We start from the raw sequence: 18,788 nt of genomic DNA, 5'->3' as shown, positions 1-18,788 counted from the left end.
GCATTTCTGCATGTTATCCGTGTGCTTGCGTAAAGACTCTAAATGTTTTCTAAGATCAAATGTGAGTGTGAACAATTGTCTCTGTCTGCCCCTGTACTGACTGGTGATCCCCCAGGGGTGTACAGTACAGTACTACACATTTACCCTTTGGTTACTGGGATAGGCTCTCGGTTCACCCACGCACCTGAAGAATATATGCTGTATATAACTATAACAGGATATAATTACTAAAACAGACCTTCGACCAGGTGATCTCAGGTTTAGGTATTCCACTGGCACGGCAAGGCAGAGAGATGGGTGTCCCCTCAATTGTCCTGAAAACTTGTGGGCCATGCTGAATGGATGGAATCACTAATAGCAAGAGCAAAGTAGAAAAGTCATTGCAATGTTTTTGCGGATGAACTCTTTTAACATTATCAGGATGTCTTGCATCCTAGAAGCATCTGGAAAATATCTTTCCTTCACGGGAGACATAGTATTGGCAAAGCTAATACATTTTTCTCACACCCCACCTTGTTACTATCCCATAATCATAATCTGTTTTATTTTTCTGCAGTCACAGAACACATTTTTTCAAAGCTTTGACATTTTGGGGGGAACAAGAAAATAAATGAAATTAAATAAACGTGACCGAATAAAAGGGTGTAATGCGCATATGACAAGCTTCAGCTTCAGTGGCAAATTTTTGCATTTATCTTTGATGACAAATCTGGCCTACAGAGATGGCGTCAGAGCAACCAGATTGAACACGTTTATCAAATCAGCCAAAAGTGGGCAGAAGTTAGAATACATAGAGAAAAACCATGCAAGCACAGAGAGAACATTCAACTCCACACATGAAGGCCAGGGATGCGATTCGAAACCCCAAAACTCAAGAATCAGGACGCGTACGTGCTAACCACTCGTACACTATTTGCATTTTGAGAAAGGAATAACACACACAAAACACAAAACACCAGACCGTAGACGTTGACTGTGGTGGTGTGGTTGGTGGCCCCGACAGCGCTCTCAGCCAAGCACGTGTAGTCACCAGCATCGTCCAGCCGAACTCGCTCTATGTGCAGACTGCCATCCCTCCATATGGTCACATACTCATCTGAGGTCACCTGAAATTGGCCAGGTTCATTTATATATGATGCTCAAGTCAAAGAACATATGCATAGCAAACAAAAAAACTTTTATTTAACTTGTATTTATTGGTAGTTGTACTTACCAGGCCGTAGTTGTGCAACCACTGTCTCTCAGGTAGTGGATTGCCAGCCAACAGTACACAGGGTAAAGTTAGCTGCTGGTCCTCGATCACGCTAATCACCACCGGACTCATTGCAATGACAGGTGGCACTGCAGATAACATTCAAACAGTCATGTATTGCTTTGGACAATTGAAAGTGATCATTATCATGAAAAAGTGCATTCACATCACCAGGGGTTTGTGAGTTTTAATCTATTTAAGAATTATGGCACATGTCACACCCAGAGATCAAAATAGCTAAAAACCACACTAGCTGCATCCCTTCAGCTACACATCTTAACTATACATAAAATTTTTCAAATGTTGTGGAATCCATTTTGATATGTAGCTGCTGGCGTTAAGTGAGGCTGTCAGGAGTTTATGGTGTCCTCCAAAAATACTGAGGACCGGAGTTCGAATCCCAGCCCCGCCTGTCTGGAGGAGGCATGCTGGAGCCTATCCCAGCTGTCAGCGGGCAGGAGGCAGGGTACACCCTAAACTGGTTGCCAGCCTATCGCATGGCACATTGAGACAGACAACAGTCACACTTACAATCACACCTAGGGCAAATTTAGACTGTCCAATTAATGTTGCATGTTTTTGGGATGTGGGAGGAAACCCGAGTGCCCAGAGAAAACCCACGAGGAGAACATGCAAACTCCACACAGGTGATCTGAGATTTGAACTCCGATCCTCAGAACTGTGAGGCCAACCCCTTACAGATGCATCACCGTGCCACCCTCTTGCAGCCATCCTTACAGGATTTGCAAAAATGTTGAACATTCTCCCTTTCTAGACTATATTTCTAATGAACATAAAGGCTTTTAGAAATAGGTTTGTGATCCTTTCAAGTGTGCAATTATAAGTATCTGAATGCTCCTTTGTGTGAGGCACATCAGCCAGTGCTTTTAGAGAACAGAAAATTTTCTCAAAGCGCAGGTCATCATTTACCACGACCTCACATGTTATCATATTTACTGGAGTCTAGGTAGCCCGATTCTTTCCTCCGAATGGTTAATAAATTTGACGGGGAGTTCACATCCATTTTGCACCCTCAACTGTCAATGTTTACTTGGAGTGTCCAACAAAAACAAGAATGCAGTCTAATTATTTGTGTGATAGGATTAGTATCTGGTGAATTCTGCCTCACAATGATAGGAAGTGAGTGTTTGTCTATTGTTGTAACTTAGATCAAGGGTAGATCAAATCATATGACCAATATATGCAAGAAATCCAAGTAGTTAGAGTATTCCCATACATTTTGGTTTTCAATCAGCACCACCCAGTATTCATTCATCCATTATACGTATGCAAACACCCATTTCCTGTCTTTGGAGATGATACAAATTCAGACAAACAACAATGATGTCATTTGTGGAATTTGTGACATACAAATGGGTGTCGAATGAGGAAAGGAGATTTTTCCTTGGTAACACAAACTCACCCACAGAAATACACACACATACTCGTATTGTCCAAAACACATTATGGTGCATGTGCTTATTTTTTTTTTTTTTTTTGTGTTTGTGCATATTTGTGTAAATGCACTGGTAAAAATGTTGACAAGATTATACAGTATTCCAGTATGTAATATATGCCATCAACGCCATGATCAAAACACGTGTTTTGTTTTAGGTACTCTAAATACAAGATCTGTGAAGCTCGGCCATATTGACAAAGGAGTCAAATGAAATTTACGGCATGAGCATATTTAATAATTCTTGTACCTACCCAGTCCTGTCACAGTGATGCTTGCTTGGGTTTGGATCTTTCCAAAATGGTTGTAAGCCTCACAGACGTATTCTGTCTCGTCCTCAACCCACAGGTCTGATATAGGAAAGGAACTGTCAAGTGTAAATCCAAAAAATGTAGTTCATATGAAGTAGGTAAACGAAGAACTCACTGGTGATATGAAGTCCTCCCTTGTCTTGAGTAAAGGTGCTATGTCCGTGGTGCTTAATAAAAAGGGGTAACCCGTCCAGTCTCCTCCAGATGACCTGCGGTTCTGGATGGCCCTGGGCTTGACACGGTATGGTCACATTGGAGCCGATCTCTGCTGCCATGTTGAATGGTTTTTGGATGAACTTTGGTGCATCTGCGGTGAAGTTGAAGAACACAGGGGTAAGCATTTTTATCTGTGTAATACAGTGAAGAAAATGAGTATTTGAACACCCTGCTATATTGCAAGTTCTCCTACTTAGAAATCGTGAAGGAGTCTGAAATTTTCATTGTGAAAGAGATCATCTAAAAAGAAAAATCCAGAAATCACAATGTATGATTTTTTTTAATGATTTGTGTGATACAGCAGCAAATAAGTATGTGAACACCTGTGTATCAGCTAGAATTCTGACCCTCAAAGACCTGTTAGTCCGCCTTTAAAAGTGCACCTCCACTCCATGTATTACGTTGAATCAGATGCACCTGTGTGAGGTCGTTAGCTGCATAAAGACACCTGTCCACCCCATACAATCAGTAAAACTCAAACTTGTTACATGGCCAAGACCAAAGAGCTGTCCAAAGACACCAGAGACAAAATTGTACAACGCCTAACGGCTGAAAAAGGCTATGGAGAAATTGCCAAGCAGCTTGGTGAAAGTAAAGTCCACTGTTGGCGCAATCATTAGAAAATGGAAGAAGCTAAACATGACGGTCAATCTCAATCAGAGTGGAGCCCCATGCAAGATATGACCTTGTGGGGTCTCAATGATTCTTAGAAAGGTGAGGAATCAGCCCAGGACTACACGACAGGACTTTGTCAATGACTTGAAAAGTGCTGGGACCACCGTTTCCAAGGTGACTATTGGTAATACACTAAGACCTCATGGTTTGAAATCATGCATGGCACGAAATGTTCCCCTGGATGACCCGAAGCACACAGCAAGGAAAACCAAGTAGCGGCTCCGTAAGAAGCATATCAGGGTTCTGGCATAGCCGAGCCTGTCTCCAGACCTAAACCCAATAGAAAATCTTTGGAGGGAGCTAAAAGTCCGTGTTTCTCAATGACAGCCCAGAAACCTGTCCGATCTTGAGAAGATCTGTGTGGAGGAGTGGGCTAAAATCCCTCCTGCAGTGCGTGCAAACCTGGCGAACAAGTACAAGAAACGTTTGACCTCTGTAATTGCAAACAAAGGCTACTGTACCAAATATTAACATTACTTTCCTACTTATTTGCATCTGTATCACACAAATAAATCGTTAAAAAATAATGCATTATGATTTCTGGATTTTTCTCTTTAGATTATCTCTCTCACAGTGGACATGGACCTAAGATGAAAATTTCAGACCCCTCCATGATTTCTAAGTGGGAGAACTTGCAATATAGCAGGGTGTTCAAATACTTATTTTCTTCACTGTATGTGCTACATGCAACCAACCAAACTCCGTATTACATAAGGATTGTGCACTGACACATCAAAGAACTGTTCCCAGTGACTGACGTGTCATTTTTACAATAATGCCCTCGTTATTTTTGTTTTGCATACACCACACAGCTAATTGAAATATAAAGCTGGCATGTCTTTCTTAATACCAGGACAAAAAGGCCTTTGTTTTATTACGCACCATTTCACACAAGTATGTTTAGAATCTTCCACTGGTCTGTTGCACATCTTATTCATTGCTAGCTTATCACACACTATTCCATCTGCCTGCCTGAGTATAAACTGAAAATTTGTCTTTGAGGAGAACACTCATCCATTGTATAAAAGAAGAACACTGAACCCTAGTCAATTACGACAACATTCTACTGTGGTCAAGGTTCCCATAAAGCTGACTAATACTTTCATAAAATGTTAGGGTGACTGATCACAGACAATCTCAAAAGTGAATAACCTTAGGCGGTCTTCCCAGGATTACAGAATCTAGACATTTGTTTGTCGTGAGGCCTCCCATACTCAATGTCTGAGGCAGCCTTTAAACATTCATTTTAAAGATTGCTGCTTTTGTGAACATTCCTGCTGCTAGCATGCCAACTACACACATTCAAAACCTGTAGCATCTGTGAAATATACTGCTATAAAGTATTCATAAAACATACTCATTGATGTGTTTAATTGCTATGGTACTGTATATATTTCGATAACACGCAATTGGTATCAAACCAAGATCACTGAAAAAAGAAAACCTTCTCTTTGTGAATAATAAAGTGTGCGAGTTGCTTAGTGGTTTCCAACTGCATTTATATTTTTAGAATGTTAATGTACCTGTTGCCGGTACAAAATAAACGACCAAAAAAGCAAGGCGATAAGTACCTCCAACATCAAGGGCAACCTTTCCTGATGAGGTGCCGGCAGTGTTGGACGCCACGCAAGTGTAATCTCCAGCATCCAATTCCTGGGTATTCTCAATGTTCATTATACCTGCCAGCGCATCTATGCCCAGTGAAGATGTTGATTGCAATTTTACATCACCTGGAGAGCAGAAGATATTGCTTGCCTATATACTTATTACACAGCATTATTCTGCCCTAAATATTTTTTTCTTTTGTCTAAAATACACCCACATTGGCCCGTTTCTCTGTTGTTACCTTTGTACCACCAGATTTCTGGCTTCGGGATTCCTGATGCAGAACAGGCCATCGTGGTGGTTTCTCCAATGCCGCTGAGAATCTCACCAACAGCCACTGTCACCACAGGAGATTCTGCAGGGGAAGCAGTAAGGTTTGTTAATATTTGTATATGTGTCCAGTAAATGACTTTGTGTGTCAGTTACCAATGTAAGTGAGGACGGAAACCATTGAGTCAGTTCCAGCTTGGTTGCTGGCCAAGCAGCCATAAGCACCTTCATCCCTCCTCTCCATGTTTCTTATTGATAGCACGCCATCAGATGTCATTCTGTGTCTGAACAAAATTAGATTTTACAACTTAAGGCAGCCAATAAAAGCTTCAAAATTTTGAAATGGATAGTCAACCTACCTGCTCGATGCCATAATAAACATGCCATTGTGTGTCCAGGCCAGGACGGGTGGCGGGTAGCTGCTGGCCAAGCATTTGATCTTCACTTCTTCTCCTGTTACATACGTCTGGTTCCGAGGCTCTACTGAAACTCTAGGCACCTCTAAAGAGAAAATGACACTCAAGATTTATATACAGTAATCAAGCATTCTAGTCAAGAAAACAACATTGTACGTTATCTCCTTCAGGCACTCATAAATTCAATCAAATTCAGAGTTCCTCCAAAAAAGTAATCTTCCACAACCTCCTCATGCTGTCTCCAGACCTGGTAAAGTGTGGAATCTTCAGAGACAAGCCAATTGATTCATGATGTGTCCCTCATCCCTTTAAGGGTGTGTTCCACTCGAACTGCCAAATTCAGTCACTGAAGACCGCTTGCAGAAAGCACAGTGTGGGAAACTGCTTACAGCAGACATGACAATCCCAGGGTCCGTCAAAGATATGAGACATTGATCTAACCCTTTTGCAGTTTTACATAGCACAGCATGACGCCGTACACACCAGAGTGTTGTACGATACGGGTCAGTACTTTTTGACATTTTGCCTGCATATTTCATACAGTCCATCTTGGTTCTTTTCTCACTTGCCTCTTTAAATGTGTGAACATTCTTTTTAACTTAGCAGCATCGGGTCTTTAAAAAATGCTTCCTCGCTGAAGTTCCTCCCCTCAATTATCCACAAATCCACTTTCCGTCTTTCATCGATCTGTTTCCTAACTTCATTATCCACATAAAATCATCCACGTCATCTACTTGCATGAACTAGCCCAGCTGAATTTCCTCTTTTGTGATTTACTTCCAAATTGTGGTTAGATAGTGAGGAAATAAGATAATCCATTCATTTTCTATACTGCTTATACTGTTATGCTACTATTGGCAGTTTCTGCGCCTAGCCCAGCTAACAAAAAGGAATCCTTTTGTCCAAGGTCAGCTGGGATACGTAAACACAAACAAACCACATGTCCAAGAAAAGCTTAGGAGCCTTCATTTTTACACAACAGAAAGTCGGCATCTTTATAAAAACGCTCCTTACCTTGCACAATGAGTTTTATTCGCTCTTCTGTCATCCCTCCTTCATTGACTGCAATACACTCATACCAGCCTGAGTGATCTGGCGTAACAGCGGATACTTGAAGCGAGAGGTTCGTCAAGACGTGTACCCGTGGGTCCAGATGGGCATCGAGACCCTCTCTCAGCCACGTCAGGTTGAAGCTGACTGTGCTGACAACATGGCAGGTGAGGACAGCTTGGGATCCCGGAGAAGCTGTTACATTGCCTTGAACTGTGATGGTGGGAGGTGGCTCTGCACAAGGAGGACAAAAATTACAAGTTTATACTGTATTATCAAGTATAAAATACAAAGGTTTCTTATTAACACAATTGTAAGGTAGCATACTATACATTAAAATGCAACAGTATGTTAACTGTCAGAAGATCAATGGAAATATTTCTTGTTCTACTCTTCTTTTAAACATTTCTGTAGAAGGATTGTACAATTATGACTAAACTGATGTCCAAGAAAATTTGAGTAGACGTGAGGTTTAGAGGAAGGAAGCATCTCGTGATGTGGATAATGATTTTTTTAGACTGGTCTTATGGATCTCTGGTCTTGATCAGTGCAGTGCAAGATACATACTGGATTTTATGTCATTGGTTGTCCAGGTTCACTTAATGTCAGACCAACGGTTAAAGAGAAAAAAAATATACATTGGAATGAAGCTGCAACTAATTAAACTATGTTGGTGACGTATTGTGATAATATTCAATAATGTTGACTTCCAAAAGACAATGATGTGTGGTATTTTTTTCCTAGCTCAATAAAATTAATCACCCTCGTAAATGTTCCAGAAGCATATATAATATAATATTTTTCCCTTTTCCACCATCATTTTAGCACAGCTCCAAGTCTTTGATCAATTTAATGATCATATTTCAGATGAACTGCTCCAAACAAACCACGGTTAAAAAAAGAAAAAAAACCTCGAATTAATCAAGTGTCAATGTCCTATCCTACGAAGCCTTTTCCATTTCTGTCTTATCATATTACCATAGTACCATCTGCCATCAAATGGAAGGTTGACATATGCGGAAAGATTCAAGGGGTATGACTATTTTTGCAAGGCCACTGTAGGTTTTGGAGTTTAGTTTTTTCCCCCCCTCTACATTATCCTTGGTCTCCATTGAAGTGAACTTGGGGGACTTTCAAAAAGCAGGAAGTTTGGAGAGCAGCATTTAGACAAATGTAACTTCTAGCGACAGTGCTGAAACTCGTCATAATGGAAAATATAATGTTCCACAGAGGATTTTTATACAATGGGAAATGTGTTTGTACAAAACCACAAGACTTATACAGTGTTACGATGTCCTTGTTTTCTCTTATAGTTTTAATAACAGAAATTAACAGATATTAACTAAATATTTTTTAATGAAAAAAAAAACACATTAAAAACAATTTCATTATTATCTCCAGTTGATTGAAGACAAAAAAAACATGGAATTGCAGTTTGGATAAATTAAGGAATCCGTGTTGCTTGTGAATATTATTATATTAATTAAAAAAAAACCCATCCATATGTAAGTGTAAGTTACTTTTGTTCAGATTTGTGCTTACCTGATACATCCAGGAAGGTGCGAGCTCGTCCTGTCCCAGCACTGTTGACAGCAATGCACTCATAGTAGCCTTCATCCTTTAAAGTTACCTCTTCTATCTCCCATGATGCCGTGTGGGACTCACTGGAATCAAATTAGTCTCAGAGCTTTAGGATAACCACCAATGCAGAACGTTGAAGTATATTTTCAGTATAACCAGATAATATTGTACCATGTGAAATCACTTCTCTCTGTTTTCAGTTCAAATGGTATTGTGTCCTCATCAATGTCACAACTAACCTGAATAGTTGATCCACCCCAAGTCGTCTACCGTCTCTGCTGAAGCGAAGAGTGAAGGGAATCAGGCTTTCCACTTGACATCTGACAGCCCCTTTCTGGAGATAATAACCATGCGTAGTAGCTGGCATCAACACTTTTGGAGCATCTAACAAGAGATACATTCGAAAGCAAAGTTAATCCTTTGCCGTTAAAATTTTTCATAAATGTATTTTAAGCCTGCATTGCTGACCTGGTATAATACTTGAAAACGAAACACTGGAAACTCTCTGGAACACAAAACCATCCCGATCATATCCTGTCACCCGCAGAAAAAAAGCTTCATTTGGTGGAATAAAATCAGTGACGTTCCATAGGCTATATGGTTGGCGTTCAGGGTAATAGCGGATTGGCAAAGTTTTAATAACTTTGCCTGTGATTGCCAAGAGCTCAAGCCTGTCAGCCCGAGCAGGTGGAGAAAGCCCGGTCGTCTTCAGCAGTATGTGGGTGGGAATACCTGAACAGAATGTTAATTCATACTTGAAGTGTGATATTCAAAAAATAGTCTGACGATGACACAAATTTGAAAGTAATGATGAATGACAAACAAAGCTATGTTGGGCTTTATTATTAATAACCTCACTAACCTTGGACCGGGCGACTGATTGTCTTTTTGAAATCCACAGTGGGTTTTCGAGAGAAGCCAGCTCGGAAGTCTATACTGCTGAGACCTGAGATCCGAACTGAGTGTCTTCCTTTGCTAGAAGTCTGAAATTAAAAGAGGTCACGTGACAAATCTTCCGAAGCTTCCATAAACTGTCCATGCGTAATCAAACCAAACCAAAATCGTCGATCTGGGCAATACATTGACACATCAGCAAGATGACTTTGGACTTTTGGGTTTCAGTCCGACGACATTCCTTGTTAGCTACTCTCAAATAATTATAGAGGACCACTTGTAAATTTTAGCTTCCTTGCTAGCTAATTTTGACTAATACTACAAGCGAATCGGTTTTCTTGTTACTATAAATTAACAGTAGAAGGCCACACAAGGGTTGCAACCTCCTTGCTCACCTTTTCTAAGGGTTTGAGTTCTTTTTGACTTATGATTATACTGCACTCCTCCCACCCCACATAGATGTCTTTAACTTCTATCAAACAAGTCTTCGCTAACTGTAATTGACTGCATTTGGGTTTTACTGTCCTTCTCTCATGGTGTGGTACTCGGCTATGCTTGCACGTGTTAGTACATCTAATTATGGTTGGGGTCAGCTCTTTCTAGTACTATACAGAAATTAGTCTGTAAATGCTGTGTCTGGAATTGACCACAAATCTTTATTGTTAATCATTCTGAACATTTGTTGCTTTTATTTTTCCAAAAGCAGACACAACAGATAGGACCTCTGTGCTCAATAACAGCCTTTTGTGTGCCTGCAAGTGTCCACACGCCAAAATGATTAGGTCTGACTTTCTCACATTCAAACATCTTACACATGACCCTATAAAACATCCGCAATTTAAAAATGAGGCTATCAGTCAGACATTCGTACTGTACTTTAGACACACACAATCACTATAATCAATGTCGTCTAATGGCTCACGGTCATCTTCTTTGATGGCTGGCTCACATGGAGACTGAGTAATTACTATGAAAGTATAGGTGTGGTAAGGTAAAACACCTTGGAGGTGTCGCAGCCTCAGTAGCATTTGCCTAACATGAAAGAGAACACTTGAGGGTAGTCTTCCTCTCAAAAGAATGCTCGTCTACAGAGTAAGATTAGGTAGTTTTGCACATACTGTAATACTGGAAGATGACATCTGCTAAGGGAAGCTGCTGAAGCAATGGAATGCCACAAGGACAAAATGGATTAGGTGCAGACATAATTATGAAATCTGCAATTTACAACCCCTTTTAATAGACTTTTACAAAGAAGAACAAAACCGTGTTTAAAGCAGTCAAGCGTAAATCAGTAGACTAAATGTTTTAGAAGAAAAACCACATGGGAGTGCAATATTGCAAACAGACATTTTGCATATAAGACAGCTGTGTAAAACGTCCTCCACTCCAATGCACAATATTTGATTGAAAGCAGATTAAAGTTGAGTCAATACCTTCTCAAACACCATCTATGGCCAGAGCATTAGACTTCTCCATCCTGTCACAAACAATTAGCATTACTCAAACCCAGCATAGTAGAACAGTGAAATAAGTTTCCACAGTTCTTAAAGAAACATATGAAAAAGAGCTAATTTTAGTCTTGAAGACAGCACAGAGCAGCTTGAGATTGGAAAAGGTGTTCCATGGTCAGCACCGTGAACAAGAAAGCAGGAAGTTCCCCCCCCCCCCTTTTTTTATTGAAGTAAGATGAATGAGAATACAAGAACGAGATCGAATGGGACAGAAGCCTTGAGATGAACGTTCCCAGTACAGTACTTTCATTAAAGTTGGCACAAAAATCTAATGAAAGTGTTGAATATCACAAGATAACAAGACCTTCCAGTAGTCAACACATAGCATGCTGAATATTCCTGTTGTCCAAATCTCTCCAAGTTGGACAAAAGAAGAAAAAGTTGTAAATACTGAGTGTGAGAAATGGAAGGACCTTGTTGGACACAAAATACCGGATGCAAGATATGAAAGCAGGGCGATTGCACTGAGCATAAAGAGGATTCAGAGTGGTACGGCCCATATTGTTGGCGCACCTGATCATTACATCCATTGAAACGGAAGATGGATCTCTCAGTTGAGGTTATTGTATTTGCAATGGCCGCTGCTTTTGGACTCTGACTTGCTTGGAACATACCCAGAACTTTTTATTTGCCACGGAACACATTTTGTGACATTCCTTACATATTTTCTCTTTTCTGTTATGTCTAGATGAGGACATATTGAATTCCCTCTAATACGATGTTACGAACACATGTACTAATTAGTTTCAGTTGCAACTGTATTTGATATAATTATACCTTTATTGTTACCGAGGTGCTCAAAACATTACATTTGCCATCACCTCAATGTTGACTGTGTTTGGTATATTTAAACAAAGTAACAACGTCACTCTTCAACATCTTTACTTGAAAACCTGAGTGAGATTGTGAGCAATTTTATTTGACGTGGAAGTGCATATGTGGTGGAAAATGGTGATTCTTGTTCTGAAAATTGCCATTTGTTGTTTGGATCCAAAATTTTAACAATACATCAAATTGATAATGTGAAAGAATGTTTCAATTCGGCAGCAACCATATACTGTAATATTTTCTCTTAGTCAATTAAAAGCAACACGTTATACACAATACTCTTTTGTAGTCATCTAAGACCATAATAAACTTTTTATGCAGAGCATAGTCCGGGTTGGTAACCAGTGGTCTTTATTGTACCTCATAATACAGAACTGGACTCAAAGTGCATTTAACATTATTTTTGAGGACACAGTAGTTCTAGAAAAGAACAGTTGAGCACATAAAATTGCCATAAAATGTCTCGGTACACTAAAGCATTAAGATTTAGGAGCAACAGAAGAGATGGGAGCTACCCATTATTTATGAATTCATTGGTCATGGTGTGTGTTCCAGTTTCAATAAACCGCCAAATCCCTATGTAAAACTAAAATAGTGAACTTTAAGAAAATGTTTCACTGGAGGACTTGAATCATTTGGGATGAATCTTAAGTGACGCCACAGTTCTGGAGCTGATGGGTTTCATCGTAAATCAAGCGAGTACTGACACATAATGAAGCTGTGAGGGTAAATGTCACAGCAGAGATCAGCAAAGAATACACGCCGCTGTTCACAAATCAGTCAGGTAAAAATACTTGTCATTTTCCAACATCTGGCGTTGACACTATATGAAATGTGTCTCCCAGTTGGCAATACTCTGAGAAAAGGGTGACATTCATTTCAACAATACAAGAATGGTGCTACAAGATATATAGTATGCCCAAACACAAATATGTTTCAGCATCTTCACTAGCTACCGAGACTGCTTGGAAAAAAAAAACGTGCATCCCAAATTCATTGCTTGTCACTGTATCTGAACACAATGACGTATTATTGCAATAATTCAACTTGAGAAAACTTCCTAGCTGCCTTTTAGGGCGTGATACATGACCTCATTCAAACGTTTGTCTGCTGAGCCATTTGCTGTAAGTCTTTTTGAAAAACATCTGCCCTCTGGGATTTGTTGGTACAAGGTTGTAATTTCAGCCACATTTCTAGGTAAAGACAGGATCTTATACCTTGATAGACCATAATCCAGTCTGCGGGTCCTTGATGTTGACAACTTTTGCAGAGTTGGGAATGTGCAACAGCTCAGTCAGACCATCACTCTTCCCCATGGTCCTCCCTGGAGGCAAAACATCAACATGGGGTTATTATCCGCCCGCTTCATAAACATAAGTACATTTTCAAAACCTACCATGGTTAAATATTGTCAAGAAATTATTTATAAGATCTTAATTATTCCCTTCATGTTTTGTGCCATAAAAATACAGTTCATTTAAAAATGCAGTCTTATGTAAAATTCATTTTACCCTGGGGGTTTATAATCTGGATGTCTGGTGTGGGGCCACTGAGGGAAACAGTGACTTCCTTGAGACTGGGGTCAAAGGGGATCTGCCAGGTGTTGCTGACCCCGGCGACGTGATCGGTTGACAACAGGTGGACCTTTGAGGACTGCACAGCCTCCTCCACCCATTTCAAAACCTGTGACATAAAAAAAAAAAATGCCACCATTACTTGTGGAGAATAAATGTGCATGTTGATATTTTTTACTTGATTTATTCACTAGAACAGTAGTTCAATTCTACGAAAGACACATACAGAGAAGTTGTAAATTGTCTGGTCCTTTTTAAATTCTGAAGTTTTACCTGCTTTTATATTCATGGCCAAGGCACGTCTTAGTGAATCAAAATATTTTCCCGATGACTCAGACACTTCAAATTCAGAGGAGTACAGAAATGTAGGAATGAATTTCTGTTTAGTAACACTCTTACCTCATTGACCTGTTTCTTGTCTAGATGGAAGACCTGTCCAGAACTCGTGGAGGCGATTTCCTCATAAGCCTTGTAGCCAACGTGAGTTCTGTCATCACAGTCCCCCGTCAACACAAACACAACCTACAGTCACACACAATACAAACATGTCAATTTGAATTATCACGTGATATATATATTGTCAAGAATAACAGACAAACCTGGGACTGTTTCTGCTGGATGAGTTGAAGGACATCATAGGTGAGTTTGTAATCTTTGGACCGAGCATCTGTAAATACGTAAATGAAGGATCCTGGTAGGGAAATCTCCAGGGCAATTTTTATGGCGCCGATGCTCATTTCTGGACAGTCGCCACCACCCTGGCAATGAAAATGACATCGTTAGCCTATTCCAAAGTTGAGGCCCTGGAGCTCAGTGGTTAGATCACTGGTTTGGTAAACCAGGGGTTGTGGGTTCATATCCCACTGGGGCCTCCATTCCCTGAGAAGGGTTGCGTCAGGAAGGGCATCCAGCGTAAAAATTGTGCCAAACATATATGTGCGTTCATCTGAGATGACATGGTGTGGTGACCCCAAAAGGGACAAGCCGAAAGAAACTTACTAGCCTATTCCAAAGTTACAGTTACCAAATCAAATTATTTCAAGATGTCAGCTGGGTGTAGTTTCAATTTTGTACTTCTACACTTTGTTGGAGAAGAATTGGAACTCATCAACATAGTCGCATCATGCCATGCCATTTTTGACTGTGCCACACTACCATCGCATGCCCACACACTGACAGCTTGTCCTCAGTTTTCGTCACGTAAAAAGGCAGAAATCTATCTACCCCTGTGATCAAAAATGTTTCAAATGTTTGTTTTTTCAGCTCCATCATAATGATGTGTAGTAAACTACTGACCATAACGAGCCACATATAACTCATTTGCTATCACGGTGGCGGGAGAGCTGCAGCTGATTCAATCCAACTTTAATTTTCCAGAAGACAGGGTATACACTGAAAGGAAAATTTAGCGTCTTCTGATAACCAAGCTTCCATGTTTTTGGAAAGTGCAAGTAAACCCGTGCAAGCACACAGAAAACATCACAGGAAAGCCTCTTTCGAAGTTCTAACTCAGAAAATCTCTCGACCGGTTGTAACAAAGACAGCATTCGAATGCATCTAGCAATCAATCTGAAATAAAATTCCAACTACACACAATTACCAAATGCCAAAGTATTGCTATTGATTCTCAAATTTGGTATATTGCTTCTTCTGTCTATGGTGGGGCATTGACCAGGAATGGAGTAAACAGCAGTTGCATAAAACTCATCCCCTGTATGTGAATCATAACCCAACTTAAAAGTGCATCCATTCGTAAAATTCTATACTCTTGTGGACCTTAAAGTCGGTGGGGCGTGCAGTCAGTCGTCACGTAAGTGAGAGATACAGAGAGAAAGCAAACAAAGCAAGTAGATTAGAAAAGCATGTGATTGCCCTTCTTGGCCGCTATTCTTTGGTCAGTATCTGTGTCCGACTGCCTGCTCGTGTCAAAGAGAAACATCCTCTGCAAGATTGCAGGCATGAGACAGTCCTCAGACATCTCCCCAGTTGACTAAAATACAACCACTTCATTGGCACACTAGAATTAATTTTGAAACATTTGTTTCTAAGGTCCCAAAACATTCAAAAAGTATAAATTGGTCATTAACTGAAATGCACATTGGTGAAAAAACATCTTTGGACAAGTGGAAGGGTGAAGGAAGGACAGATAGGCGCGCTACTGCAGCAAGCAGGAAGTGAGAGGAAACTGGATTGTCTCCATGCTCCACGCCACACATTCACACACCAGATTAGAAAAAAAACTGAAGCCTGAGAATGCAATTCTTGCAGGTCTCCTTTAGTTAGAGAGACTGCAGATTTCATTCATTTCCGATGTGCACACAATGGGAAATAATGGAAGACTAAGATGAATTTTTGTTGAGCAACACTGAGCAAAATCTTGGGCTGTAGATCCTCGGGTTTCTGGAATGATGTGAAGTCAGCTACTTTTATTTTATTGGGAATGCAAAGCAGAAAGCTAACTTGTTGGCAATTATTATCCATTCCTAATAAACGTATCAGCATGAGTTGTTTTGTGACAGGAGCTGTTCCCTGCCAGTCTGAAACTCTGTAAACCTGATGCCTGCCCAACCCACCTGAACGTAGAGCTCCCTCAGCTCATACTGGAATTTCTTTGGGTCTGTTGTGATTGTTACCGGTCCAATTTCTGCAAAAAACAAAAAAAGCTAATGTTTAATGTTTGCTTGCTAAAATGTAAAAGAAAACATCATTACATTCGCTTAATCCTTTGGGCAAATGCTTAGCTGCAGGCATCAGAAATTTGAAACAACTTACCATTTCTCAATACAGGTCATATACATATATTGTACATTTATAGTTAGATAGCTGCAGTTTATGCAAAGAGTTTTACGGATTTTTTACAACAGTCAAAAGATTGTATTCCTTGAAACGTTCTGCGAATTTCATTTCAGTATTTAATGAAACAACAATGACATTTTGGCAAATATTTTAATTGTACATTTGTCACACCCATTGGTACTGTCTTTTGCCACTTTCTCGTGGCCAAAACATACCCATTTGAATTATAAAAGCCGCCAAATGCACGCAGCCTTTTTTTCTCCAACATATCATGTTGTGGGTCAGGGGTGAGGTGAAGCATATCCCTTCTGACTTAAGGCAAGAGGTGGGATACACCCTGGACTGGTTCCCAGACAATCACACAGCACAATAAAAATCAGGCGAACTCAACACTTGGCGAAGTTATGAATATTTGGAGGATGAACTTTATATATGTCTACTGTATGTTTTTGCAGAGAAAAAATACGTTTAAATGGTCAAATGTTCACATTTTTAATCACACATTGACCGTCCAAGAGACTTGGGTATCCATTGCTGTGTTGGCAACCACTGCTGTTTCTCATCTTCCTTTTTTTTTGATCTGTTAATGAGCTGCTCAGCTCTTCTTAACTCAAACTGAATGACTTCAGCCACTGCAGCTGTGCTGTGAAATGAGCCTGATGAAGGCTACAAAAGAACACATAAGTAGACAAAGAATCCACTTTGCAGTTTCCTTCTACCTTGAGATGATTAGATCAAATAAAAAATACACTAAAAAAACAGTCTTTAATTTGATCATTAGGTCCAGTCTTCTTCAATTCCATTCGGCTTGTCCCGTCTCCACAGCGTGTCATCTTTTTCCATCCAAGCCTATCCCGTGTATCTTCCTCTCTAACATCCACAGTCCTCATGTCCTCCCTCACCACATCCATCAACCTTTTCTTTGGTCTTCCTCTCGCTCTTTTGCCTGGCAGCTCCATCCTCAGCACCCTTCTACCAATATACTCACTCTCTCGTCTCTGGACGTGTCCCAACCATCAAAGTCTGCTCCCTCTAACCTTGTCACCAAAACATCCAACTTTGGCTGTCCCTCTAATGAGCTCATTTCTAATCCTATCCAACCTGCTCACGCCGAGCGAGAACCTCAACATCCTCATTTCTTCTGCCTCCAGTTCTGCTTCCTTCAGATCCGGTCTCTGACCCAAAACTTTTGATAACAAATGGTGCAACCAAATCATTAACACATGGGGCTACTAGTTTGGTGATTATCGGAGTTTTATGAATAGCTCTAAAAACAATTGTGCTACAACATACCGTCCACATCAAAAATTCATCAGTAAGTAAGATGAAAAAGATCAAGGATTATTAGAAAAAGCTTTTAGGTTTTGTTAAAGTGGCCTGTACCAAACCCATTATGAAAAAATATAAGTGGTGTGTCATCAGAATCGGATTCAGCAAGGCTTAAACACCATCGCAACTGTCACACCCTCAACTGGTCGCCAGCCAATTGCAAGGCACATCTAAAAATTCAAGTTAAACAACAATACATTAGAAATGTGAAGTTTTCTTACACCAATCAGATTTCAGATTCACCTCAGAGCAGCCTAGCTGCGCTATAGTAATGTTAGCATTTTTCCGTCGTGGGAATTAAGCCAAGTTTGAGTTGCCAAACATGTTGCTGCAGATTAATACATTTAAAAATCATCATCTCTGGTGAATATGATGGGTAGTTTTTGTCTAGATAAAAAATTGATTCTGAAATTCTCCAGGAGTTTTTTGCAGTAGGGCCCAAACATTTTCAGGTGACTAGGCTCCAAGTACTGGCACTGATTACACAATGAAAATGCCAGACTATGAAAAAAAAAAAAAAAACGTTTTTATTGGTAAATGCAAGAATAATTACACACAGTTGAAAACTTTCGTGTGTAAGATTCATTCAATGTTTTTGTGATGTGCTTAGGAAATGCAATAAGTGTCCCTTTGCTGCTTGGAATTTACATTTTTTTTTCAGTGAATGCTCCCTGCAAAAGATAAAAAAAGAAAAAGATTTAAGTCTCTCTGTGACTGGCTGGCAACCAGTTCAGGGTGTACCCCGCCTCCTGCCCGTTGACAGCTGGGATAGGCTCCAACACTCCCCGCGACCCTCGTAAGGATAAGCGGTGAAAGAAATGGATTGGATGGATTGATTAATATCTCTGAAAAATGTTTTTATGTAAATAATATTCAATGTCAGTGGCTTCTATGTGCAAAGACCTCTCACGTGTTCCAGACCCAGTTTGTTACATTTATGTGACGCAAACCAACATGCCGTACAGAAGAAACCTGGCTACAATCCTGGCTAAAGAGAAAAGGAAAGGAAATAAATGTTGCCTCC

The 18,788-nt window shown here is 40.1% G+C and overlaps 1 protein-coding gene across 2 annotated transcripts in view; it reads right to left on the bottom strand.

Annotated features, from left to right (window-relative positions):
- hmcn1 (hemicentin 1) overlaps positions 1-18,788 on the bottom strand; it is a 78,582-nt gene that overhangs the window by 47,947 nt on the left and 11,847 nt on the right. For both annotated transcript variants that reach the window (XM_061824970.1, XM_061824971.1), the window contains exons 2-20: positions 16,213-16,283; positions 14,239-14,397; positions 14,039-14,161; positions 13,577-13,748; positions 13,283-13,389; positions 9,695-9,815; positions 9,301-9,564; positions 9,072-9,216; positions 8,794-8,915; positions 7,216-7,485; positions 6,145-6,286; positions 5,942-6,069; positions 5,757-5,870; positions 5,482-5,640; positions 3,135-3,326; positions 2,963-3,058; positions 1,214-1,341; positions 962-1,106; positions 239-351 (exon numbers count right to left, since the gene is read on the bottom strand). In XM_061824970.1, the coding sequence (XP_061680954.1) occupies positions 239-351; positions 962-1,106; positions 1,214-1,341; positions 2,963-3,058; positions 3,135-3,326; positions 5,482-5,640; positions 5,757-5,870; positions 5,942-6,069; positions 6,145-6,286; positions 7,216-7,485; positions 8,794-8,915; positions 9,072-9,216; positions 9,301-9,564; positions 9,695-9,815; positions 13,283-13,389; positions 13,577-13,748; positions 14,039-14,161; positions 14,239-14,397; positions 16,213-16,283 (2,771 nt within the window). The remainder of the gene's footprint in view (positions 1-238; positions 352-961; positions 1,107-1,213; positions 1,342-2,962; positions 3,059-3,134; positions 3,327-5,481; positions 5,641-5,756; positions 5,871-5,941; positions 6,070-6,144; positions 6,287-7,215; positions 7,486-8,793; positions 8,916-9,071; positions 9,217-9,300; positions 9,565-9,694; positions 9,816-13,282; positions 13,390-13,576; positions 13,749-14,038; positions 14,162-14,238; positions 14,398-16,212; positions 16,284-18,788) is intronic.

This window comes from Syngnathoides biaculeatus, chromosome 7 (assembly GCF_019802595.1).
Source record: "Syngnathoides biaculeatus isolate LvHL_M chromosome 7, ASM1980259v1, whole genome shotgun sequence".
In the NCBI taxonomy this organism is placed as follows: domain Eukaryota; kingdom Metazoa; phylum Chordata; class Actinopteri; order Syngnathiformes; family Syngnathidae; genus Syngnathoides; species Syngnathoides biaculeatus.
Note: the sequence above shows the minus strand (reverse complement) of the source record. Positions and strands in the feature narration are given on the sequence as shown.